The sequence below is a fragment of the Delphinus delphis genome, chromosome 7 (assembly GCF_949987515.2).
Source record: "Delphinus delphis chromosome 7, mDelDel1.2, whole genome shotgun sequence".
NCBI classification, from domain to species: domain Eukaryota; kingdom Metazoa; phylum Chordata; class Mammalia; order Artiodactyla; family Delphinidae; genus Delphinus; species Delphinus delphis.
The window spans coordinates 66,561,016-66,588,066 of record NC_082689.1 but is presented as its reverse complement, the minus strand read 5'-3'; the positions used below and the strand labels follow the sequence as shown (position 1 = coordinate 66,588,066).

The 27,051-nt window shown below is 36.2% G+C and overlaps 1 protein-coding gene across 1 annotated transcript in view; it reads right to left on the bottom strand.

The window, feature by feature from the left end:
• The window catches only part of LOC132428592 (sodium channel protein type 3 subunit alpha-like), an 88,729-nt gene extending 64,030 nt beyond the window's left edge, over positions 1-24,699 (bottom strand). Inside the window, exons 1-8 of the mRNA XM_060016659.1 lie at positions 24,650-24,699; positions 13,751-14,064; positions 8,280-8,398; positions 6,558-6,647; positions 2,640-2,768; positions 1,867-1,958; positions 797-1,069; positions 535-598 (exon numbers count right to left, since the gene is read on the bottom strand). Of these exons, the coding sequence (XP_059872642.1) occupies positions 535-598; positions 797-1,069; positions 1,867-1,958; positions 2,640-2,768; positions 6,558-6,647; positions 8,280-8,398; positions 13,751-14,014 (1,031 nt within the window). The 5' untranslated portion in view covers positions 14,015-14,064; positions 24,650-24,699. The remainder of the gene's footprint in view (positions 1-534; positions 599-796; positions 1,070-1,866; positions 1,959-2,639; positions 2,769-6,557; positions 6,648-8,279; positions 8,399-13,750; positions 14,065-24,649) is intronic.
• Positions 24,700-27,051: the final 2,352 nt, after the last annotated feature.

The following is a 27,051-nucleotide window of genomic DNA, read 5'->3' as shown; positions in this document are numbered from 1 at the left end:
AATATGCAGATGCAGACTCAAACATGCCTTTGACATACATCTGCCACGTGGCTTCCTTGCACACAGGATTTCATGCTATTTCAAGAATACCTAAGTCTCTCAAAGCAGTTTCCCAACTGGGTTTGCACCCTGAAGACCATGTTACAGTCTGGATCATTTCTAGCCACAGCAAAACTTATCCCATCAATACATCCTCACATCAATCAAAATGTACCCATCTTATGTTTCCTTCCCTGTAATTCTTAAATGGCTCTGATGGGTTTACAGACAAGACAGATGCTGGGCCTTCACACTTGGAGCAATAATTCAGGTACATCCTAACTGTCAAATTCTTGATGACAGTTCTTCACCCAAAGGGATGATTTTAATGGCTGTGAGTTTAGAATTGATACCAATGCAATTAAGACAGAGAAGGTACTTCCTAGGTAGGCAGTACCACTCTTTATTATACACATGTAAGGCTACCCCGGTATATTTTTCCTATTTGCTTTTTTTCCAAAGTGTTCTACATCTTTAGAAAAAAGTTATCCTTACCCTGCATCTGAGCCATTTCCACAGAGTAAAGGGTCTTTTTGTCCATCCAAAACATAAAAGTGACCTGTTAATATAAAGAATAAACTGTTTCATTTCATATCAGTCCTATTGCCATTAGGAACAAATGAGAATTTGTTTAGTTCAGTTATTTACAAAGTGGACACCAATTTACAAAGATGACTTCAAGCCCACAGCCTCAACTATTTATAGTTGAAAACTCATTCAGCAACACTGAGATTAACAATGGAGCAATCTTCCTTACCTTCCTCTTCAATGTAATCCTTCCAGTTAAATGTGCTCATTGTTACATTAACAAATGTCCCATTTGAATTCCTTGTGCCATTAAAGAAGGAGGTGGTGTTGGTTTCAAAAGCAGAATTGCTTGGGGGCCATTGCAAACATTTATTCCGCAGGTTGCCCATGAACAGCTGCAGACCAATTAGAGCAAACACGCTCAGACAGAACACAGTCAAGATCATGACGTCAGAAAGCTTCTTCACAGACTGGATCAGGGCACCCACGATGGTCTTTAAACCTGAGGAGAGAGAAGGATAGGTCAGCTGAGGAAGAGTGTCATAAGCCACAATGTCTTCTTAATAGTCATACACATTCTCTTTCCCCACAAACAATTGTTTGTCTCTTTAGACACCAAAGCTTTATGGACAGCCAGATGGTTTGGGAAATGGATGAAGAGCAGATTTTATTTATGATCAGTGTGCTTTCTGGAGGTTTAAAATAAAGGTGTAAATATCTAGGCAGGAGGTTTTCTTAATGTGTGGTTTTATGTGCTGCCACGAACATGTAAAGGCAAACTTGCAGTTGTTTAACACTTCAGATTTTGTGTTTCATGAGGCTGTTTCTCTCCAACCATTTTTTAATACTAGCTTCCAAGTAGCAATGATTTAGAGGAGGAAAGAATTTTAAAATAATAAAAATCCCATGCCATGTACATGCTGTTCAGTAATAATCTTTGCTCCTTTATAAGAGGAGATCCACTTTCAAAATAGATCCGCGGTAAATGGTAAAATCTAAATCAGTTAGTAAAGCCATGGTAGCAAAGCTTTTTTAGAATGTAAGAAAAAGAAAACATTGCATCGTAAATGCAAAAAAAAGTGGGTGAGAAAGAGAGCAAAACCAGTATTTTTTATAGACACCTCATGCAATTCTCTGTTAAACTCAAAGGCTGACTTTATAAATAAACATGCAATTTCATTTGGCATTCTTGAAGATGACAAACAATAAGCAACAAGGCTAATGTTATAAGTGTAATTTCAACCTCAATATTATTACAGTGTATTTAAAGTCAGCCTCGGTGTTTAAGCTAGCTCTCACCTGGAATGACTGAAATTGTTTTCAGTGCTCGGAGAACTCTGAATGTTCTCAACGCTGAGACATTGCCCAGGTCCACAAACTCTGTCACATATCTGTAATAGGGAGTTCACACACAAACACAATAACACAAAAGAAAAGTTGGAGATATAAGGGGCCTACCATCTTACACCAGTTTCTTCTTACCTGGGATTACAGAAATAGTTTTCAGAGCTCTCAAGACTCTGAAAGTTCGAAGGGCTGAAACATTGCCTAGGCTTACAAATTCTGTTACATACCTGTAGAATTAAATCAGAGTTACTGATAGTTTTGGAAAAGTTTATACTAAATAAAGAATGAAAAGTGGTTTGGTTTGGCATATAGAGCCCCTTGAGTTTTATGGAAATGCTATAGACTTCAGGGTGCCATGTGCTAACAGCTGCCTTTACGGAATAAAATATTGCTGCTTTATTTCAATGCAGTTTTCACTAATATGAACAAGTTTGTTTACAAAACTAATCGAAGTACAGTTGGTGGTATTAAATTATAGTCAATGAATAACTTCACTTTGATGAAGTAGAAGGCTATATGGCATGAATGTAATTCCATTTATTGCTCATTTACCAGATATATTTACCTTGCAATATATATTCTAATATGTATTCTGAAAATATATGAGGCATATAGTTAATTTGGCTTATAAGCAAACTCTACTTTAAAAATATGTCACAACTACCTTATTTATGCTGCAACTATTTTCATTCCTTTGAGCTTAACATGTTTTCAAAAATACTCACGCCATCACAATGACACTGAAATCCAGCCAGTTCCATGGATCACGAAGGAATGTAAAATCTTCTAAGCAAAACCCTCTTGCCAAGATTTTTATAAGTGACTCAAAGGTATAGATTCCAGTGAATGTGTACCTAGGAAAAGCATCCAAACAAAAATTAACTGCTTCGTTTGAACTGTTAAAATATAGCAAATCCTATCCTTTTGTGGTTTTTCACTTCACTAAGACCTTGTTCCTTATTTCCACTTACAAAAAAAACCTGCTAGTTTAATCTTATGAGCTTGAGTAAAGGGTTAAACTGAAGAGATAATATCTTCCACAAAGAATCTGATCTTGTTTAAATATTTAGGTTTTAGAATAATAGTTTCATGTGTTTTATGGATATTTATCAAGCTTGATGTGCTAGAGCAGCACTGTCCAAATGAAATATAATACAAGCTACATATGTAGTTTTAAAATTTCTAGTAACCAAATAAAAAAGTAAGAAGGAATGAGTAAACTTAGTTTGCATATTATATTTTATTTAAACCAATATATCTAAAAGGTTATCCTTTCAACAATTAAGACTAGCCAAATTTCAAGTTTCAATAGCTGCATGTGGCTTATTGGACATTATAGCTCTAGAGATAACATTTCTTGGATTTGTTTATTTATAATAAATTATTTCACTCAGATTTCTTAATGATTAAAATAATTTGGGGGGATATTTTACATGTCTAATCTAGAAAATGTACTTCCCCCTTTTTTTTTTTTTTTTTTGCGGTACGCGGGCCTCTCACTGTTGTGGCCTCTCCCATTGCGGAGCACAGGCTCTGGACACGCAGGCTCAGCGGCCATGGCTCACGGGCCCGGCGGACCGGGGCACAAACCCGTGTTCCCTTCATCAGCAGGAAGACTCTCAACCACTGTGCCACCAGGGAAGCCCTACTTCCCCTTTTTATCCTTAAGATTCAGGCATAAAGTTATAAATCTGCTTTTCTCTCTCTCTCTCTCTCTCTTTCTCTCTCTCTCTCTCTCTCTATATATATACACACACACACACATATATTCACCAAATATATATATATATATGTATATATACATATTCATTAAAAAACTTTCAGTGCATTAGTATTTTCTGTGTGTGTGTTTACACAATTACCAAAATTACCAAAATTCAGGGATACCAAAATTCCTGAATCTAACCTCTCATCAGTTACTATGCAATTGGGCCAAATCATTTAAACATGCTCAAATTCAAGTTTCAGCCTCCAAAATGGTGAAAGACTTTTACATTTGTTGTTTGGTAGTGAATTTCTAGCCCTCTCTCCTTTGAGTGTTGACAATACAAGTTATTTCTGTTTCTTCCAGAAATAGTTGGGAGAGAGTACTTGTTTTTCAACAGTGGATTCTTTTTAAAAGTACAATCTAAGTTTGTTCTTCAGATTACTCCTCTCAAGCCACAAAGATTTAATTTACTTTCATTAAAATTCATTATCTTTTCTAGCCTACTAGTATTTTATATGTGAAAAAAGTTAGGAGAGTTATTTTCGCTTTTTTTTTTTTCTGTAGAAATTTCTGTCTTATGAGGGAACAAAGAAATCAAAGGAAAATGTATGCAGAAATCTTCACGTCTAGTTTTCCTAAGTCTTCCTTTTTTAAACAATTCAATTAATTTCATGAGGAGTAAGTATAACTGCTATCTTTACTTATTATGAAGTAGCTGACTTTATTAGGAAGACATAATTTACAATGCCAAGCTTATGGTTACTTGTGTTTTGGTTTGGATCTTTGTGTATTACATATAATCACCGTGACACTTCTGTTTGGAGAGTGAGACAGCTCCCATGTATGTTCTGTTTATCCTATTAATGGTTAGTGCCCTGTGGTTTATGCTTAAGCAATTCTAAGTTATCTGCAGACTAGAAACAAGATGAAAGTCCCTGCTCCTATTCCTGTTTTGGAAAAGGAAGAAAATTTGTGGGGACATTTGGAGTGTATGGTGAGTGTGATAGCTATCCAAGGAAGAGAGGTCTTAGAACTTAACGTTTGAGACAGCTTTGCACAGAATGGGTGTTCAGATGTACCTGTTAGCAAACTAGATTGAACAGGTCAGTGAGAATCAAGGGGATTTTGATTTTTCTTGGCTGTACCCCCACTAGGCTCTTAATCATATTGTTGATTCTGTCCATTTTACAAGGTGTTTTATTTTCCCCTGTAATTTTGATGTCCATAGAAGTGCCTTGCCTTACATAACAACCTTCACTATGCAATATGGTCCTCAGGCCTTCTGAGTATGATACCTCTTTGTACAGGGGTGGTTTCTGCTATCAGTGACTTCTATTTTCATGTCGGGACTGACTTCTCTTTGCATTGGACTCTGTTTTTGGTGTGGTTTTTTGTTTGTTTGTTTCTTTGTTTTGTTTTGTTTTTTGGCTGTAACCACTAATATTTTGCTTGTTTTCCTGCTGCCTTGCTGTCAACTGACTAGAGATAATTGATCAGAAACCTGTGCAAAGCTTCCCAACTAAACCGTGTAAGTCAAAAGCTTTTGTAAAGCTAAGACTTTTCATAATGGATATAGTCATCTCTAAAAATGACTTTAAAAAGAGAAAACTGCATATTCAAATAATAATATTTAAGTGTCCCCTTTACCTGTCTCTCTTCTTTTTAAATATCTTTATTGGAGTATAATTGCTTTACAATGGTGTGTTAGTTTCTGCTTTATAACAAAGTGAATCAGCTATACATATACATATATCCCCATATCTCCTCCCTCTTGCGTCTCCCTTCCACCCTCCCTATCCCACCCCTCTAGGTGGTCACAAAGCAGGAGCTGAGCTCCCTGTGCTATGTGGCTGCTTCCCACTAGCTATCTATTTTACATTTGGTAGTGTATATATGTCCATGCCACTCTCTTACTTCATCCCAGCTTACCCTTCCCCCTCCCTGTGTCCTCAAGTCCATTCTCTATGTCTGCGTCTTTATTCCTGTCCTGCCCCTAGGTTCCTCAGAACCATTGGGTTTTTTTTTTAGATTCTATGTATATGTGTTAGCATACGGTATTTGTTTTTCTCTTTCTGAGTTACTTCACTCAGTATGACAGACTCTAGGTCCATCCACCTCACTACAAATAACTCAAGTTTGTTTCTTTTTATGGCTGAGTAATATTCCATTGTATATATGTGCCACATCATCTTTATCCATTCATCTGTCGATGGACACTGAGGTTGCTTCCATGTCCTGGCTATTGTAAATAGAGCTGCAATGAACATTGTGGTACATGACTCTTTTTGAATTATGGTTTTCTCAGGGTATATGCCCAGTAGTGGGATTGCTGGGTCATATGGTAGTTCTATATTTCCTTTTTACAGGACACACCTGTGGTGTTTTAGCACACATCCTCTGTCTAAATAAACTATGTGTCGAAATGTAACTAAACATCAAAGTAACTTAAATACCTAAATGTATTTTTCCTAAATGCAATGATAAAACATATAACTGAAATGCCTAATATAGTAATATAGAGCTAAACACCTAAATCTATTTTATCAGAATATAACAATAATGGTAATATACTAGAATAAAATAATTTTATTTATAAAATTATTCAAATGGTAATTATATTTTATCTAAAGTGCATAACTGTGATTCAGTCTTAACTTCTATGCTAAATGATTGTTTAGTTTACCACCTAGTATATACAATTAATAACCTTTCTTAAACAAATACTGTCCTTTGTCAGAAGAAATACCTACCTCATAGGAGAAAAAGTCCCCTAAGAACTTCCTCTATTTTTTTCATATTATGGAAATAACTTTTTCTTAAAAGTGTTTAGCCTGACTTCAAAAAAGTGGAAACCATGAGTCAGACCATAACTATAAGGAGATTGCTAGAGAATTTGAGTGTGTATTTCTCATTCCAAGAAATTATTTCTACTTACTCTACATTCTTTGTCCAGTCTGGAGGATTACTCAGGGTCATAAATACACAGTTGGTCAAAATAGTGCACATGATAAGCATGCTGAATAAAGTAGATCATAGTTAAGGAATAAATGCTAGTACAATGTCATGGCCACTTAAAAATGATCCAGTACAAAAAAAAAAAATCAACACAAGTTACCTGTAAAATTAACCTTACTTATTTCTTTTAAAACAATGGCAAAAACAGTAAGAAACTTCAAAGTCTGTCATATACTCTTGGTCCATTCTTTTTTATTTTACATCATTTTCTCACAAAACTGAATTCAATAGAAAGAGATCTCTATTTGAAGCAAATGTGAATTTTGCATTTCAGTGAGTTGTGTGAAACTGCACTGCAGGGGAAATGACCATTCTTTAGTAAGTTTATAGTATAAGTCTAAAAGTTATACTTCAGGTATCGTTTACAATTTCTACTGACAGAAAAAAGGTTAATGAGTGCAATGTAATACACTTGAGAATGTACAGCCCCATATATTTGAGGATTACACTGCTTGAGAATTCCACTGTAATTAGAAACTCTAGCAGTCTTATAGTGATGTAACTTGTTCCTTTAGCGTTTACAACGTAAGAATAAAGAGAGAGACAATTTTTTGCTAAAGAGCTAGTATTATTTTCTAACTTTCTATTTTCACTTGAGAGTGTGGGAACTTTGACCACCTAGCTATCTTCCTGTATCTAGTCCACACCATACCTAAACAAACACTGTTTTTAAACCTTCCTAAGAATTAGATATGGTAATTTCCCTTAGGATCTCAATCCTGACTTCACTCTAAGGAAGTTTATGATTACATATTTTGAGGTAAATCTTTTATTTTAAAACGTAAATACTTTACAGTATCAAACCATAGAATGGGAGAATTCAAATGCATTTCAAAAGGTTATCAGTCCTATTTCCCCTGTCTCTAGGTTAACCCTGTCTCTATTGTCTCTCTTTTAGTTTTTATGTTAGCCTGTTTTGAATCTGTATAAGATGCCATTCTTGAACACTGCATCTGAAGATCACCTTTCTATTTTATTATCATGTGTTGAGAATTTTCTTGAAATCCACCCCTATTATGTCATTTTACATATACATTTTGACTATCACTGTAAGTAGTTTTAAGTTCAATGGGTTTTAAATATATATTATCAATCAGATACATAGGCACATAGTAGTTTAAAAAATATTTACTAAAGGAAGGAAAGAGGGAAGAAAGGAAGGAAAGAGGGAAGAAAGGAAGGAAAGAGGGAAGAAAGGAAGGAAGGAAGGAGGGAGGCAGGAAGGGAGAGAGGACAGGCCCAGGAGATGAAAATACAGAACGAATTAAGGCACAAAAGTTTGAACATTTGGTAATATAGATAATAATACTAAGCACCATAGACTATGTTTCTTTAGTCGTGGTTATATATGGTCTAATTGAGGTTAATAAAAAGTTTGAAGTAGATTTGCTGTTATTCGTACTACACAATGTGTCTCATTTACACATTCACTATCATGGTAGCGTTTTTACTTCTAGAATCATAATAGTCATTCTACAATAATCTTGTTATAAATAGCAGAAAATCATGAGTAAAACAGATTAAACAACAATGTTACCATTAATCCCAAAGAAATTTTATATATATATTTTAAAAAGAATGACATTTTTTGTAAAATCAACTACTAGAAACAGCATTTAGACAATTCACATGAAAAGGATATGAATGTACCAAAATCTTAATAGCAATTTTCCTAACAGGGTTTAGCGGAGTTAAAATATACAAGGCAGAGGTGGCACTGAATCGGAAAATTGCCTTCCCTTTATTCAACACTATAAAAGTCTGAAAAAGAAAATATGAGAAAAAAATCACTAGATTAGACATGTGGCTTATTTGAAGAGCTTATACACATAAAAAAACTTTTTACCTGATTTGTTTGAACTTGTTTAAGCCAGTTTGTATATCATAACTATAAACATGTTAGATGTTTCTCCCTTAAATTAACATATAGCTACAAATAAAGATATGATATACTATTATCTAATCTGTCTCTCAGGTATCAACTTCCTGATACAAATTGATGATCCTACACAAAATTTTTACCAAGATGTAAGGTAACTTTATGGACTCTACGTCTATCTAAGCCTTACCATCTGTCTCCAGTTTTGGTAACTTTTCAGATTATTCTGTACATACTGCTATTAAAATAATCTTTTATAAATATTTTAATTGCATCAAGTCTTTTAACTCCAAAGTTTATGAAGGCTATTTTCCCTCTGGTAGTTGTCCTACTTTAAAATGTTCAAACAGGCTGAATAAACTGTTTTTGCTCATTCTATAGATCTGCTGGTAATACTGAGAAGGAACAGCTGCATTAAGAGTTAGGCTGAACTACATCATTTCAAAGGGCATTCCCTGAAACCTATAATCTTCAATTTACCATTTAAGCTGTACTACCCAGTGATTACCTAGTAGGTCTCTCTAGGATCATCTTTTATTTTTTTCCCACCAAAGCATCTCTGTTCCAGCCAATTCAATTCACTTGCCAGTTCCACTCACTGTCAGCTTCTCCCTCTGATTCTGAAAATGAGTGTCATAGAATCCTAGAGGAGGGAGGCACCTGAAAGGTCATGTAATGCAAACTTCCTCCTGTTTCAGGTCCATAACAGACCTGACAATAAGGTCCCACCTACAATGACCCACTATTATATCAAAGGTTCTTAGTCCTGTCCACATGTTAGAATTTCCTGGGGTGATTTTAAAATCGCCAGTATATGGGATCCACGCGAGAACAATTGAATCAATTTCTGGAGGATGGGCACAAACAATGGTATGTTAAAAAATTTCCTCACGTGATTCTAATATGCAGCCAAGGATTGAAAATTCCTACTCTCTGGGAATGTCCTCAGCTATCAAGATCATCTCCTCCACCATGTCTTTCCAGATAAATCACACTGCCTTCTGATCACTCCCTAATTGTTTCCCTTTTCCAGTAAGTCTTAGTACATTAATATACGCACATTGGCATGTTGCTTGTAATTAGAGTCAAGTAGCAATTTACATGTAGAGTTCATTCCACTGAGGACTAGCTTAGAAGTTGTTATAAATCATTGAACATAAAGAGCCTGTTCACTACTTTTTCTCCATTTTTTCCACAGTATTTAATAGCCTGGTTTGCAAACAAACACTTGTTTTAAATAAATGTGGGTTTATCTTTAAGATGCCATTTACCTTTAAGACATCTATTCTATATAACCAGTTACTTAATAATATGTTTTTATCCTTTAAGTAAGGGCTATATCCCATACATTCATGTTCACTGACAACATGCTCTGTTTGAATAGATATATTGTGAGTATAATATTTATATTTTATAAATATAAAATATTTATATTGTAAGTATAAAGGGTAGAGAAAACAACTTCTCTGCACATTGGCCTTTCGTATTCAAGACCATGGACCTCACCAACCATTTTCCATGAACTGTACTCTATAAATTTGAACAATTCTATGACAAGGGCAAATAAACTGTTCTTTACTAGCACTGAGATTATCCACAAGGGACAGTGGACATTGGGAAGAGTGCCCTTGAAGCACAAATGCATTAAAGGATTTTTTGAATTCACAGGGTTAAATCATGTAATATTATAGCCAAACAATCTAGATCCATTTAAACATTCAATGACAGCAGTAACATGTAAAGTTTACCATAGTTTAAGGTGCATTTACTCATGCTTTTTTGAAACAATATCCCTGAAAAAACCACTTGTAACATTGAGAGGATTTTATTTTGAAAAAATCTCCAAAAATAGAGTGAACAGGAATGAACTGTCCCTTAAAACATGGAATCCTCTTCTCTTCCCACAAGATTGGCCTTTGTAGTACTAATGGGATTAAAAACGACATGCCAAGGGCATCTTCGGTGAATTTACTGATTCTGGAAAAAGCAGACCTTAAGAACACAATACCAGTTTATTTCTGGAGAACAGCCCCTAACACAAAGAAAACTCTGAGTTCTGAGAAATTAAGAATAAAACGTTAATGTCCTGTATAGTGAAAAAATTTCAAGAAAGGCATTTGAAATTTGGGGCTCTTATGTTATTGAGAGATATATCTAAACTGAAAATTGACAGAATGACATGTAAATAGAAGAGAGAGAAATAGTGTCAATTCCAAAATCAGTCCTCTAAGAAATGATAAGTATTGATGTGACTTAAAAAAATAGTACTACTTATTGCTACTAAGATGATGAATGTTATATCCGGAAGTATGTTAAACTGGTTATTGTCTACTCTGGAATGCTGCCTGCTTCTTTTTTCCAGGTAAATGCACATTTTACAGGTTCACTAAAATTTTTACTACTTGAGGCAAGAATAAGTTCTCTGAGTAGAACCGCATACATCAGAGAATTCAAAATTATAAAACCAATTTTTAAAAAAACTTTCTTTTCTTATATTAATAAACACCATATGTAGTTTTGCTTAGTGGTTAAGAGCTCTGGTTCTGGAGCCTGACTGCCTGGGTTCGAATCCTAATCCACCACTTATGGAATGTGACTTTGGTCAAGTTACTTAACCTCTCTGGGCTTCACCTTCCCATCTATAAAATGAGGTTAACATAGTACCTGCCTCACTGGTTCTTTGAATATTAAATAAGTTATACCAGTTAAAGCACTCAAACAGTACCTGACAAAGTATGAGCATAACAAATGTTAACTATTATTATTACTGTCACTATTCTTAAGTTTTATCTGTTCAATTTGAATGCCATTAAAATACACTGTGATGTTGCTCATATGATTAAATTAGGTATGTAAACTGTATCATTAACTGATGGAAGCAAAGTTACATAATGCTTTACAATTTTAAAATGCCTTTCTCCTGCATTATTTCATATAATTAACAAGCTCTATACCGTATTTTAAATTCCAGAACTTCTCCATTAACTTCCTATATTAGCTCCTTCTATCCTAAGAACCACAAACTACCTTTTTCTTCAATAGCACCTCAATCTTTATCTTTATGGACACTTCATAAAGGAAAGCTGTGCAGACAACAGTAAACAGTCTAGATGTCTCTCAAGATGGGTCATGGCCATTATGAATAAATCAGGGTTCAAGTCTTGCTGTCAGACAGGAAGGCAATAAAAACTGACTTTGTCAGCACACAGAGAATAATTCTGTTTCTCAGCAGCAAACTCACATTAACCAAGCTTTAAAGCCTGATATAAAATCAGAACGCCAATCTACTTATATACAACCAGTTATATCACTGTCACATGGGCTGAAATAATTGCCATAGCACAACCAGCACATTCTTTTCTTTAAGCAGATCTATGGGAGGACAAATTATAAGATATTCTTTGCTGAGGGTGGAGTCCAAATAAGCTGACTTAGTTAAATAAAACATATGTTTGATGACATCTTGATTAGGTAGTACAGTGTAGCCCCTTTACAATGAAGTGACTTTCTGGGAGGAATATGCTTTCAGGGCTACTACTAAAGATCTGTCTCCCTGGGAAAATGCTAATGTTTGTCTCTATTATTCTCCTTTTTCCACCTTAATTTTACCAGTTCCCTTTCTTAAGGACATTTCCTTTCTTTAAGTAGCAAATACTTTTAATCATGTCAGAGTATCAGTCATGCCCCTGTCTCTTGAAGGTATCTTTGCAAATATATAGTTTGAATCAATAATTTTCAGAGGAGAATTTTCTTCTAGTTTCTTGGGGAATGCCTCACTAGCATCATCATGTGTTATAATACAGTAACTAAATTTCAAAATTTTCTTTATCAATTCCATGGTAAAGTACTGGAATAAATTATTTTTAGAACTATATGAATATTTATTATCTGCCACCTTTCATGAAGCTAGTTTAAAAGGAAGAAGAAAGGACCTGTTTATTTAACTTTGTTCTGTAACTTTAAATAAAACATTTTAAAGCTCGCTACTCGAAGCATGGCCCATGTACTAGCAGCATGAGTCTCACTCGAGGGCTTGTTAGAAACGCAGGATCCGTGACCCCACCCCAGATCGATGGAATCAGAATCTGTATTTTAACAAGATCCTCTGGTGATGTGTATGTACATGTAAGTTTGAGAAGCAGTCCTTTAGAGCAATAGGGCTAGTTCCATGTCTGAATGGTTGTCAGTTCCTTTAACCATTTTTGATCTTATAAATTGTATGCTGCTTAAAGAATGCAATTTCTTTCGCCATTCCTTATAAAAGGGCTGGCTTTGGCTAGTAAAAGTGCTCAATATCTCCTTTAATCTGTAAGCGAGTGGCTCATGGTGATATTAATTTATCTTTAGTTTCTACATGGGCCTGTTTTTATGCTTGTGAACGTGAAATATAAATTGTGGTTGTAAGATGTCAAAATACCCAATTAGAAAGCATAAAATCTATCATCCGTTTTTTATATTTCCTATAAAATACTGTACAGCTGGTTTAACATCAAAAACTAGCTAATTCTGACAGAATTATGTGATTATTATAGTATTAGCAAGGCACAGTCATAGCTGTTGATTTAAATCATATATGGATGGAAAAATGAGGTTTTGGGGGGGTTGCCTTCTGTTCTTGACATTTTTTTCTTGGAGTGATTTTTTAACAATATGTAAGTGTTATAGAATCTAGCCTGTGACAAATTAAGGTTAAGAGAAGCTCCCAATCATATTCCAGGTTAGTGGACCAAAAACATGTATCCTTGGGTGAACATGCTTCTCACTGTATATCTTCCTGTAGGAGGATGCTAAGTAAAAGCTTATTTATTGCTCTCTAGAACACAAATCTATTGTGAAGAAACCTCAAGCCAAATAAGAACTAAAAAATAGTTATATGTACCCCATAACTCTTCTTTCACATAGCTACTGTTCTGTTGTCTACCGTGTGCTTAAATATGTCGGCAATAACAGATATTTTGCTTTGTTGATGTCAGTTTTAAGTTTGACAGTATCAATTACTATGAAATTGTACAAATTGTTCATCTCTTTATATCTCTTCACTGTGGCCAGATCTTGACTTCATTTCTTATAAATGTTTCTGCTTATTATATTGTGCTTAAAAATAAGTGGAAATAAAAAGTATAAAACCTTTAACAGTAGAAAAATTATGGTGTGGTATATATATGAGCCCCAGCAAAGTATATTAAAGTTGAGTTAAATTAAAGACTTATTGGAAGGATAAAATCAACACTCACTTTCTTATTGATATAGTATGGGTCCAGGTCCTCCAGTGGCTCTGACACCATCCCTGGAGGGATGTCTCCGTAAATAAATGGAAGGTTCTTTCCAGCTTCCAAGTCACTGTTTGGCTTTGGTTTGTTCTCGTCATCGTTGTTTTGTTCTCTCTTGGGTTTCTTGGCTTTCTCTTCTGCAGCACGTTTTTCGATAGCAGCAAGAGATTCTCTAGTAAAAAGGCGGAAGCTTTCAGGTCCTGGGGGTACCGGAAGTGCCTGTGCCATCTTTTCATCCTGCACATTTAATTACGTTTAGCTTCTTGCATAAGAATATCCTACAATTTTTAAAAAATGCATGAGATAGGAAACCAAATGAACGAGAGGGATTAAGAAAATCAACCAAGATGTCATTTAGTGTTTCTTCTAGTAATTTTTTTTAAGTATAAACTTTAAGTAGTGCTTTTCATGCTGCACTACAAATTTTAACTTAGAAGCATCATTCAGTCTAATTTTCAATACGCCAACTTTATATGTCCTTCAAAAGTCTGTTCTGATACCTTTGCACCAAAGTATAGTATATGTTTGGTAAAGAGTAATGCCAAGAATGCTTGTCAATAAAATTACTCAAGGACCCATTATTTCTCTCATTCCTCCTTTTATCACATCTTACTAACTTTCCAAAGAAAGAAATCCTGGTGACAATGCAGTGGTATATCCCTGACTCATAAAATCTCAGGATAGGAAAAGAAGTTTTGCCTAACCCAGCCACTGTTCTGATTATCAGCATCATTGACCACTGGTTGTCCAGACAAGGTCTGACTGTCAGCAGGGACAGAGAAGTCAAAACTGTTTCCATTTAGCTTTTCACCTTGGATCTTTCTGAGGTATCTTCTGAAGCAATGCAGAATATATTTACTTCCTTTCCCAGTCTGCTGCTCTTTAAGTATTCCAAGACAATTTTCATCTTTTTCCTGAATCTTCCATTCGGTGTAGTGTGGTAAAAGCATGGACTATGGAGCTAGACTTCTTCTGTTCTAAACCCTGGCTCTGCCACTGATGAGCTGCATGACTTTAAAAATGTAACCTCTCGGTGCTTCAGTCTTCATCTATAAAATGGGGATAACATGAAAACTGACCTCCCAGGTTATTGTAAGGAATAAATGAATTAATTTACATTAAATGTTTAGACTATTTTCTGGAATTAGCAAGCACTGTACTAGTGTCAACTATCATAATCTAATTATCTTCAGTTCCTCCAGCCATTTCCTCTGCTGTGGTTTCAAGCATCCTCACAATTCAAGCCACTCTTCTTTAAATAAGGTCTTAACTTGCTGGAACTACAACTGACTGTGGAGGTTCAGGAATGGGCTGGGAATTGCAGAGTACAGGGGCACCTTCATTCATGCCTACCACCTGGCTGGGAGAGGAATGGAGGTAAGGCAGACATGTGGAGTGGACATGTTCAATTTCCCAGGGAAGGGAAAACATTCTATCTGCTGGAAATGTGACAGAGCTGTCAAAAATACAGGAAATCAGCTACATAAATTTTGAAACATAAGTTAACAGTTATATTATTTTGCACTGTGCCAAGAATCTCATTATAAAAATCAAGATAGAAAATAGAAAAAATAACAAAAATACAATGAGTACACCAGTCATCTTGTAGAATGATCTACAACCTTGGCATCAAAATAATCATCCAAGTCATCTGTGACATTTTCCCTATCTGCAACCACCCACCCGTCTCTGCCCTTATTCTAGTCTCCATGGTAGTTTATTCCTAAATGGCCTTCTAATTCTTGGCAGTTGATTGCATGGATATACTGACCTTCCAGAGAAGCAGAAACTCTAGATCTTATAGTAACATAAGAAAAATGATATAAGTTATTATATGTTTTTTGAGTGTATATCTGAGTTACTGGTTCCCTGGTCTGTTCCAGTAACAAAACATATTTTAATACCTGTGTCTTTTCATAGAATTCATACTCATAATATGACATTGTTATTATATTTCCTGCTATTATGAAGGTATATTCTAGATAAGTTATAAATTATCAGACTTGTCAAAAAATTGTGCCATTTTTGCTACTAGTTCTGAAAATGAACTTCTGATTTGTGGTGGGACAAGGCTCTTTTTTTATACTCCATCAACCGGTATATAAATCAGAAGGTTTGGGAACAGTTATTCTGTTTTACTTAAAAATCAATCAATCATCTATTTTGTGCCTTCTAAATTCATGGTAGACAGCACAAAGTAGAATTAATAGTTTCAGCCATTTTATGTCATTTCAATGGTGACATAGTCACTCCAAACTCTAGGCTGCTGTGGAATAATCACAGCTTTTATACTTTTCAGTGTGGAAAGAGTTTGTGCTTAACTGCAAACCTTAAATACCCAGGGATGTGTAATCCACCTGTGTCTCATCACCTGTCATGAATTAAATGGATAAGGTTCTTCCCCATTGCTAAATAAAAATGACACAGCATGAGAAAACTTTCTTTAAAAATTTCTGTGGAACGTGGTTGCTTTCTTAAGGGAGAAGAAAGGTTACTTTTGTATTTGAGCATTTAGTTGCACTGATTTTGGTTTCTTTACTGACAATGGAATGAAAACCATGCAGCAATTGGTATCAGAGATCTAGATTAGTATTGAGTCTGTTACTGTTTGTCATTTAACCTTCCTCAACCTCAGTGTCATCGAAGTACCTTATCATGTATGAGGCAACACTTTGCCATAAAGAAATAATTATACTTATTTAATTGGAGTCTCCTGGTTCCTAAGTTTTAAAATGAAATTAGTTTAAACATGTAGAAATCTTTCAGTAATCTTTACAGATGACTGATTTCTCTGGGATGACATGGAACAAGGAACCATCACAAATCATGGAAATTTATTTAAAAATAAATAATCCTTTACCTTCTTGTTCACTTATCAAGGGCTAGAATAAAAAATTTGAGTCTTGGTCAAAAGGAAGTAAAGAAGTCTCTGAAATTCCCATGCTGCTGTCTCTAAATCCTGAGAAGACAGGCCAGTTCTAGACTCTCAGATTTTTGTCTGCAAGGGGAACTAGGGTTTGTTCAATATTTGGATAGGCTGAGACATTAAAGATTATAGTGAACAAGAGTTTCTCGGGGCTTCATCTACAGCATTGCTGTTTAGAAACCTCTCATAGTTCTTTGGCAGTTCTATTTTAATTTTTTTCCTCTTCTTTCTTGTTCTTTGTGAGCTTATTATACAGAGCTCTTACATAATTTTATATTCCTATTAGGGCCAGACTTTAGAAAATTAATTCCTACTGATGCCTTGGTGTGGAATATATATTATTAATGAATATCTGTGCATTATAATTTATTAAAACACATCAAATTTAACATACCAAATTTTCTCCAGAACTGTCCTTGCAAGGACAAAAAAGATAAAAGACTGAGGAGATGATCTCTTTGATTAAAAACTAAAGTGTTTTTGTGTGTTAATGTGTGTGAGTAAAACAAATACATCCTTCTGTTAATCAAGAAAGACTGTGGTTCAAAATATCCTATTGTAGGGGTGGACGACAGAATGTCAAGCCTGGAAGGAACCTTAGGATCATTTATTTAGGATATATTAATTGAGGGACTACTATGTATCAACACTGTGCTTGGACTAGGTACCCATAGTCCCTGCCCTTAAGGAACTGACAGTCCATTGAGAGAGACAGATTTCTATACTAATAATTATAATGCAATTATATGTAACTGCTTATTGTCTGAGGTCCATAAAAGGGAGCAATTTATTCTGCCCAGAGAGGTATGGTTCAGGCAAGTTTTCCTGAAGAAGTGATATTGGGGTGGGTTTTGTAGACAGGTTGGGTTTGACCAACTAGTTGTTGTGGTGGTAGTTGGGGGAGGGTTGGTAGGAAGACATATCAGTAGAGACCTACTTGGTAGGCAGGGAGGCAGCATGTATATGGACCCAGAAATAACAGAGAGCATGGATTGTTTGGGAGGAACTATAAGCAGTTCATTATGGGTGGAGACCAACCTGCCCAAAAGGGAGTGGAAAGAGAAAGGAATGGAAATTTAGGCAGGATATAGATCACCAAAGGCCTCATTCAGCACACTAAGGTCAGCTGTGGGTGGGGAGTGGCATGATCATTTGGAAGGTTGGAAAGATGGTGGCGGTATGAAAGGCAGACAGATAGGGAGTGATCCGAGAGCAATGGTTTTCACACATTTTGGTTTCAGGATTCCTTAATACTCCTAAAATTATAGAAGACCTCAAAGAGCTTTTGTTTAAGGGGAGGCTTATCTATCCATGTTTACTGTATTAAGAATTAAAATAGAAAATTAAAAAACATGCTTTAATTAACTTAATAACAAGCCCTTGTATGTTTACATATAAAACAGATTTTTAATGAAAATAACTTATTATCCCAAAGGAAAAGAATTGAGTAGAAGAATGAACTTGTTTTACATTTGGGCAAATCCCTTTCCTGTCTGGCTTAATGAAATACACCGAGATTCTCACATCCTCTTCAGGGTTCCATCTGTTGAGATTTGTTGTTTTGATTCAAGTACAAGATGAAAATCCTCCCGGGACTTCCCTGGTGGCACAGTGGTTAAGAATCCGCCTGCCAAACCTGGGCTTCCAGTGGTTTGGTTTTTGTTATTTTGTAATTTTGTTCTTGTTTTTCTTCTACTGTTCAGCTCTGTTTCAGATAATTGCAGTTGATACATTTCTTTGTTCTTTAAATCTTAGATTGAGAACTATTTAAATATTTCTTGCTAGAAAATGGGAATTCAAAATCAAGAACAATCTTGAAGTTAAGAATTTGATATTTTAAACTGTTACCTTTATGTTGTATTCAGCTAAATGCAGTTATTCTTTTTTTTAAAATTTTTATTCTTTTTTAAAAACAGATTTTTAAATTAATTAATTAATTTATTTATTGGCTGCGTTGGGTCTTCTGTTGCTGTGTACGGGCTTTCTCTAGTTGCAGCGAGTGGGGGCTACTCTTCGTTATGGTGTGAGGGCTTCTCATTGCGGTGGCTTCTCTTGTTGCGGAGCACAGGCTCTAGGTGCACAGGCTTCAGTAGTTGTGGCATACGGGCTTCCATAGTTGTGGCTTGAGGGCTGTAGAGCGCAGGCTCAGTAGTTGTGGCACATGGGTTTAGTTGCTCCACAGCATGTAGGATCTTCCCGGACCATGGCTCAGACCCATGTCCTCTGCGTTGGCAGGTGGATCCTTAACCATTGCACCACCAGGGAAGCCCAATGCAGTTATTCTTTAGAGCTCATATATACAAAGCAAAAAGTTGCAGAGTATAAAATTAAGTTCATGGCATTTTAGAAATTACCTGGAGTATTGACTCCCACTGCTTGTTTCTATGATAAATAAAACTCAAGAAACACACACACACACACACACAAAGAATCCGCCTGCCAATGCAGGGGACACGGGTTTGATCCCTGGGCCAGATAGATCCCACATGCTGTGGAGCAACTAAGCCCATGTGCCACAACTACTGAGCCTGTGCTCTAGAGCCTGTGAGCCACAACTACTGAGCCCATGCACCGCAACTACTGAAGCCCTTGCATTCTAGGTCCTGTGCTCTGCAACAAGGGAACCACCACAATGAGAAGCCCGTGCACTGCATCAAAAAGTAGCCCCTGCTCGCTGCAACTAGAGGAAGCCTGTGGGCAGCAACGAAGACCCAACACAGCCAAAAATAAATAAAATTTTAAAATAAAATAAATTTTTTTTAAAGAAAGGAGAAAATCCTCTCACATATATGTAACTGGAAAATAGGGAATATTTTAATTTCTTTATCAGACAATTGGGATTATTATTCTTTGATAAATACCAAAACTCTACAAATGGTACTCTCTTAAATTAGTTTCAATGTGGAATCAGAAACCATATCAGTGAACTTTTGATTGATCTTGCCCTTTGGATGGATTTTGTACCATCATGCAGGGATCATTTGGGAAATATCAGCACATTATTATGCAGATTTTTCAAGTTTTGACAAATTTTATTATATAACATTCAAAAATCACATTTGTTAATATCACCATTGATCTCTTGAGAAAAGTCATAATGTATTGGGAGACTGTCAAGCTCCCAGTGTCAGATAAAAGTTTTCCAAAATTCCAATTTCCACTTGAAAGCTCCAATTTTAACATTGGCAACAAATGCTGTCATTTGCTTTCCCTGAAATGACAAGTTTTTCCTTTGTTCATTTTTGAGAAAATATCTGCCAGATACCCAAGTTTGCATAACATAGTTTGTCAGTTCTTTCTTTCAAGTGAAAATGGGGTTCCATGAAAAAAAAAGTGGTATTCAGCTCCTGACACAATCACACAAGTGCTTTTCCTTGAGACAACCATGGTGCTCAGTATGCAGAAGAAATGCTTTATGTATTCTTTCCCTATCGTCATACAGAATATTAAAAATATGTGTTCTTTAGGGTCAAGATTTAATAAAGTTAATAATATTTACTGCTTCATCAAAGATGTTCTTATGTGAACTGGTATTTTTTTTCTTACTGAAAGTGTTTGGTGGTGAAGAAACGAAGGACTCCTCCTTCAGTATGACGCCACTGCCTTGATTCCCACTCAGGCATTAGCAGTTTTACCCCCTGACTATAGCACTGTCAATGCAAATGTCAGAACGGCGAAGAAAAGGCAAATGACACCTTGGTATTGTTAAGAAAATAGTTTCTACCTCAGAGCCCCTCTGAAAGGGACTCAGGAATACCGCATTGTCTGCAAACCACCCTTTGAGAACAGCTTCCTTAAAAGGAAGCAGATGGACACCAGTGGTCTAAAGTAGAGGGCAAGAGAATTTGACTATAGCTTTATTATTTAAGGGCATGGACTTGGCAATTAGGACTGCATTCAAGTCCTGGCTCTGCTACATTCTAGCAGTGTGACCTTGGATAATTTTTTTTATCCTTTATAATCTTCAGGTTCCCAATCTACATAGTGAAGATAATGATAGCAATGATAGCACATACTTCATAGAGTTAATGTGACCTTTAAATGAGAAAATGCATCTAAAGGTGAGCAGGTGCCTGGAAAATAGTAGGCAGTCAATAAGTTAGAGAGAAAACAAACCATGACCCGAGGACTGTACTCAAGGCACCATTAGGAAGAGAAGACCAATAAGATTTTGTGATGATTTGATAGGGTGAAGAAGAGTTATGGGGTTAAGTTCATTTCCAGATTTCTGGTTTAAGCCACAGATTTAACCCAACGGAGACATGGAGAAGGTTTATAGGGCACAATAATGAATTATGCTTGAGTTTTATTTAGTTTCAGATGCCTGTGAGACAACTGGATGTGTAATTAAAATATGGGTCTGAGACTCAAGAAAGCTGCCTGGGCGGGGAAAATGTTGATTAAGCAGTCACCAGTTGAAACTGAAGAATATGCAGTACATTATTTAGGAAAAAATCGGAAGATGAAGAGCAGGACTCTTGTGACTACCAATTTTAAGGAGAGGGAACACAGAGGATATTAGACAATGGAATTAGAAGAGTTATATGGATGCCAAAAGAGGAATTTCCAAGATGCTAATTAAAAGGCATGCATTAGATTTGACAATTAGTCGAACTTCCTGCCTTTAAAATAAATGAGGAACAGGCACAGAGAAGCAAAGTAATCTTCACTGAAGTGTCTATTGACAAACACAAATTGTTGCTCTGAGGCAACACATTTTCCACACAGTCTGTTCTTTATGGATTTTTCCTACTGTTGTTGACATTTTTTTATCTTGAATCTTACTATTGTGGGATTTGATATTAAAGATCTAAGCTGTATATTAATAACTACAGAAAAATTGATTCGTATACCTCAGTTCAGTTTTCCAGGCTCACATATCTGTATGCTATGATACTAACATAAGCTGCTGTATGCTATGATACTAACATAAGCTGCTATATGAAACCAACAAATGAAATGAATACAAAACTAATAATTGTTAATGAATCAGAATCTAAGAAAAGTGGCACAGTAAATATTTGGGATATGCAGTGGCATTATTGCGGCAAAGACAAAGTATTTTTTCCATTAGTCATTTAGCCCGTGAATTCTCGTCTTGCCTGATTTTCCAGAACAGAAGACAGTATGTTGAATTGTATTGGTTTATAGCCTGTTAGTATCAATAGTCTCTCTCTCTGTAGGGATTTTTATAATTATGTTACAGACAAAATCAATTAATTCTGGTCTGTTCCCATGAAAAGAAAATTATGTCAGAGGCAGTAAGTTTGCCATCTTCAAGGATAGAAAGTTGCTCTGTGTCATGCAACTTGAGAGATCAGGGGGAAAAATAAACATCCAAATGTATTTTCATGTTCTTGATGACAAGGGAGGGAGTTGTCAGGGAAAGACTGGGTCCATTACTAAGGAAAGGATGCTGTCTATGTTTTCTTGGTATCAACAAGAGACTATTATAGGAAGGGTATAATCTAGAAGACAAAGTGGACCAATTAACTACTGTCCTACTAAAGAAAGTTATTAATTTTTTCCAAAGGAATTTTCGTTTAGGGCTAATGATTGTCTAGTATTTGCTATATATCCTCAGGTAGCATGTGTGACCAAGAGCATATTTTATCAAAGGCATACACACAGCATTCAGCACATTATAATAATAAACACTGGACACTCGCCAAGGCAGAATAAAATATTATTTTCCATGTTTTAAAAGAGTTTTGAAATAATACTTTGTTGGTGTGCCTACCGAACCAGGTGGCTTTGAGGATTAAATAATACTAATAGATAAACATCTGTTGAATGATTACTATGTCTCAGACACTCTGTCGTTTAATTTATGCACACTAACTCATTTTTTTTCTTTTTTCTTTTTCTTTTTTTTGGTGTGGTACGCGGGCCTCTCACTGCTGCTGCCTCTCCCGTCGTGGAGCACAGGCTCCGGATGCGCAGGCTCAGCGGCCATGGCCCACGGGCCCAGCCGCTCCGCTGCATGTGGGATCTTCCCGGACCGGGGCACGAACCCGTGTCCCCTGCATTGGCAGGTGGACTCTCAACCACTGCGCCACCAGGGAAGCCCCACACTAACTCATTTAATTGTCATTTTAATCTTATGAGATTAGTACTATTATTATTATTCCCATTTTACAGATCAAAAGACCTAGGTGCAGGTAGGTTAGATAACTTGTTCAAGTTACAAAAGTAATAAGGAGTCAGGATTTGAACCCAGATAGTTTAGGAAAAGCTGGGCCCCAAGCCTGCAAAATGAGAAGAATTTTAGTTCATGTTTTCAGAAATGGAAATTAGGATGAGTCTGCTACCTTATTAGGAGGTTATTATGTATAGAGCCCCATGTTAGGAACAGGGTGGTGCAGCCTAAGAAATATAGCAATATAGTCCTCACCTTTGTTTTAAAGTAGAATACAAAACAAGCAGGAATGAATTAATAAAACCACCATCTAATAGATACCTGCTTACATGTATGTTAAGCATTTTGGAATTATTTAAAGGTAAATTAAATGCTTAGGCTAGCTTCTTCTTCTGTGTAATGTACCTCTTGTTCTTAGTGTGATGTCAAGGAATTCAGTATTACTATTGGTTTGGACAAACCTACTGAGAAAGTAACTGTAGTATGGATATCACTATGCCATGGCCAAATACAAATGAAATGTAGGCTTTCTCTACCATTGTTCCTTTCCTGTTAGCTTAACACATGATTGTCTATACACAAATATAATTATTGATTTACTAACTGTTTAATAAAAAAAACTATTTTTGCCTTTCTCTAATGTCATGCCTCTGAAAAAAATAGCTGAGTGTGAAAGCACAAGTCATCTCTGTCTTCAGAACAATTTTTGTCTTGGAAATAATAATCATCTTCTAGGAGATGAAGTTCCCTGTGACTTTATCTTTATCAGACAGCTATAAGCTTAGAGAGACAACTGCTCACTAATAACAACAATTAAGCCAACGTTGTAATAGATATATCAGCATCATTGGTTTCATCAGCTCCTGAGTTTTTCTACTGTATGTTTGCAAACTGAAGCAGATTTTGTGTTCATCTCCCCAGTGACCATTCCACTTTGACACCTCCTCCAAGCCCCTTGCCAATCATTGGTTAAGGATTAGGCATTTGGTGCAATTCTGGCTAATAAAAGATGAGGGGAAGTCTGCCAAGTGGGTGTTTGTAAAAGATTTCTTCACTCAAAAGAAAGAGACCGAGGAGGAGACAGAATTCTCTGTCCCCTGGACCTTAGCATCAGGGTATGATACATGGCACTACTGTAGGCACTTACAACCAGAATGGATGCCATTGTGAGGGCAAAGCTGACAGACTTTGGGTGGCAGGTCACAGAGACAGATCTACCCCTGGTCTCTTGATGGATCACTCAGCTCTTGGACCCAAACAACCTGTGCACTGCTTGTTATGTTCAATAAACATCCTTCTTGACTTAGATAATTTTAGAGAGCTTTTTTAGTTAATTGCAGCTGATACACCAAATAAATAAACACTCCTCAATAGGTTCAAAAATTTGGCCAGTCCAGAAGCCAGCTTATAATCAACTTCTGACCACATGTTTTGTTGTCCTGTATCCTATACAGAGAGGTGAACTATGGAACCAATTACCACATAAATATAATAAAATTCAAGTAAATACAGTCCTAGGTAATACACAGGATGAATGTCTCTTTTGAAAGAAAAATAAATAAAAAGCTGGGTTAGTTTCTCTTTCTTACATCAATAGCCTTTATCGTCATTCCACTCCCTGAGGTCATCTCTGCCATGTCTCTAAGTGTTTTTCTCTTTGGAGGAACAAACTAGCAAAGAGGCAGGAAATCACTCCTCTACCTTCTTTTTGTCCTGAAACTGCTACCGCTGTTAGCTAATAAAGATTTTAGTTTACCTTCCACAAACACAGATTTATACCCATTAACAGATTAGGTACCTTAGATAGTCACAGCACCTTTTTCTGGAAAAGCTCCAGGCCGCTTCTGGGAATTATCTCATTTGTTCTTACACTAGTCTTACAAGAGATTCTTTTTATTCCAGTAAGCCACTCTACCGCAAGTCCTTGACAGGTATCTCATCCCTGATGAATTCTGATGTGGCTTGACATCAGCTTTCTTGCTCCATGATCTGTGTAGAAAGAGAACACAGGTGAAGTGAGCCCAGCATCTTTGGCATTTGGATTGATGTGAGTGCTCTGGTTCTAGGTCTGGGTTTTTGTATTTTGTTTACTTACAGTCCTAGATCAAGGAAGCAGGATTGACACAAAACAGATTGTTTGACCCGTGTGAGAAGCATGCCCTTGTGTGCTCAAGGAAGGATGGAGCCTGGAGCCACTGTCAGTATCCTAGGGTGGGCATGGGGCTCACTATCCGTCGTTGACAGCCCTGATTCAATCACCCCTTCTGAAGCCAGGCTGGAGCTCTAGAGCATCTTCCTGTTCTTCACCTCCTACTTCCTTCCTTCCTCTCCCCTCTTCACTTCCCCTTTGTTTCTTTTCTTCAAATACCAGAAAGGTCGAAGAGGTAGACCAGTGGAGCATGTGGTCCACATGGATGTTGTGGGTTATTATTCCAGTTCCTTTTCAGCTCCTTTTCCTCTCCACCTAAAACCCCATTTGATTGGCTGACTAAGATAAGACCAATAAACTTTATTCAGTGGCTTCTAAGAATAAATTTTAGATAAGCAGGGGTGAAAAAAACAGCATGTTAAACCTAGGCATAATATCTGATGTCATATTCCTTCCAGCTATAACCATTAGCAATGGCTAAGCCCAGTTAAACCAGGATTTTTAAAAGGACAATATATGTAATTTTTAAATCAGCAATCGATATTTTAAAAAATATTTCAGTTCACTTATACAAAGCTTACGAGTCAAACTGGTCTGAATCCTCACTAACAAATTTCCTTTTACAATTTACTATGACAAAAAAACATTAAATGTCACCTTTTTATTTAATGCACAGTCTTCTACCATCTTTGTTTTCAGATGAGAACTCATTCCTAAGCTACCAATCTTTAATCTGTCATCAGAGTGATCTTTCTAAAACATACATTTTACCCGTATTAAAATTTGTCAGTGGTTCTCAGTGACTTATCATCACTTTAGCAAAGTGTGCCGGTGCCTTTATGATCTGGCCTCTGCCTCTCCTCTCTTACCTTTCACTTGGTAACAACACAGACCTGGCTCTGCCACTTGCTAGCTGTTTGACATTGAACGTGTTACCTAACCAATCCAATTTTTAGTTTCCGATCTGTTAATGGAGATTATAATACACAGTGAAAGAGGGTTGTTGTTAGAATTAAATGATCTCCCGCACACACACATGCATGTAAAGTCACTTGTACAATAGCTGGTATAAAGTAGGTATTTCATAAAAGCTGGAGGTTTTAGTAGTAATAGAAGTAGCAATAATAGTAATAATAGTATTATAGCTATTATTACATTAATAATACCCATCAGACAGATCCGTGCATCAGAGCTTGAACCATTAAATTGTTAAATAAATTTATAGTCCTTAAATAAATGTTAGTTCCCTCTACTTTACAGCCACAGCTTAATAAATGCTACTTCGCCCCTTCACAGCACATAAATAACTGGGTTTTAAATACCGTGATCTCCAGCCTGACATATAATGAGCGTGACGTTAAATAACCAAAATAGCAATTTAGATATTCCAAAGTATTTGCAGTCTTTTCTCTGAGGACAAGGAGGGGAGTGAGGTAAGGAGGGCTGAATATCAAAGAGGAACTAAGAAATTAAGGAGGAACAGAAGAGTGGAGTTTGAGAAAGCTTGCCAGCTTGAGTTCTCTTTCTTTAACCTTCCCTTATGAAAATCACTGATTCATGGATCAGAGAAAATATATCTCATGGCCTGGGCTCCAAATGCGAGAGATTTTTTCAGTCTCAAGTACACATGGGAAATAGTGATTTCAGCTCCAATTTAGGCCTCATACTGTAAGTTGTATTATGTCCTAATAAGATCTCTATCTCACTCATCTTTCAAAGTAGACCATGGCTTATAGATTAATCGTAAGATAAAATTGGACTACATGAGTTAAGAGGAGAATGAGGACTCTTTAAATCAGTTCTGAACTTCAGTGCGCATAAGAATCATTTGGACTACTTGTTAAAGTTGCAGATTTCTGGGTTCAACCTCTGGAGATTCTGAAAAAGTTGGTCTAGGGCAAGGCCCAGGGAACTACATTTTAATCTAGCTCCTTAAATGAATTTGGTGGAGATGGCACATGGATTACAAGTTAAGAAGTTTGTACTGAAGGAAAAGAGTAGAGATTACTATGAATATGAGATGGTCACTTTATACAGTTGAGGCTGGCATT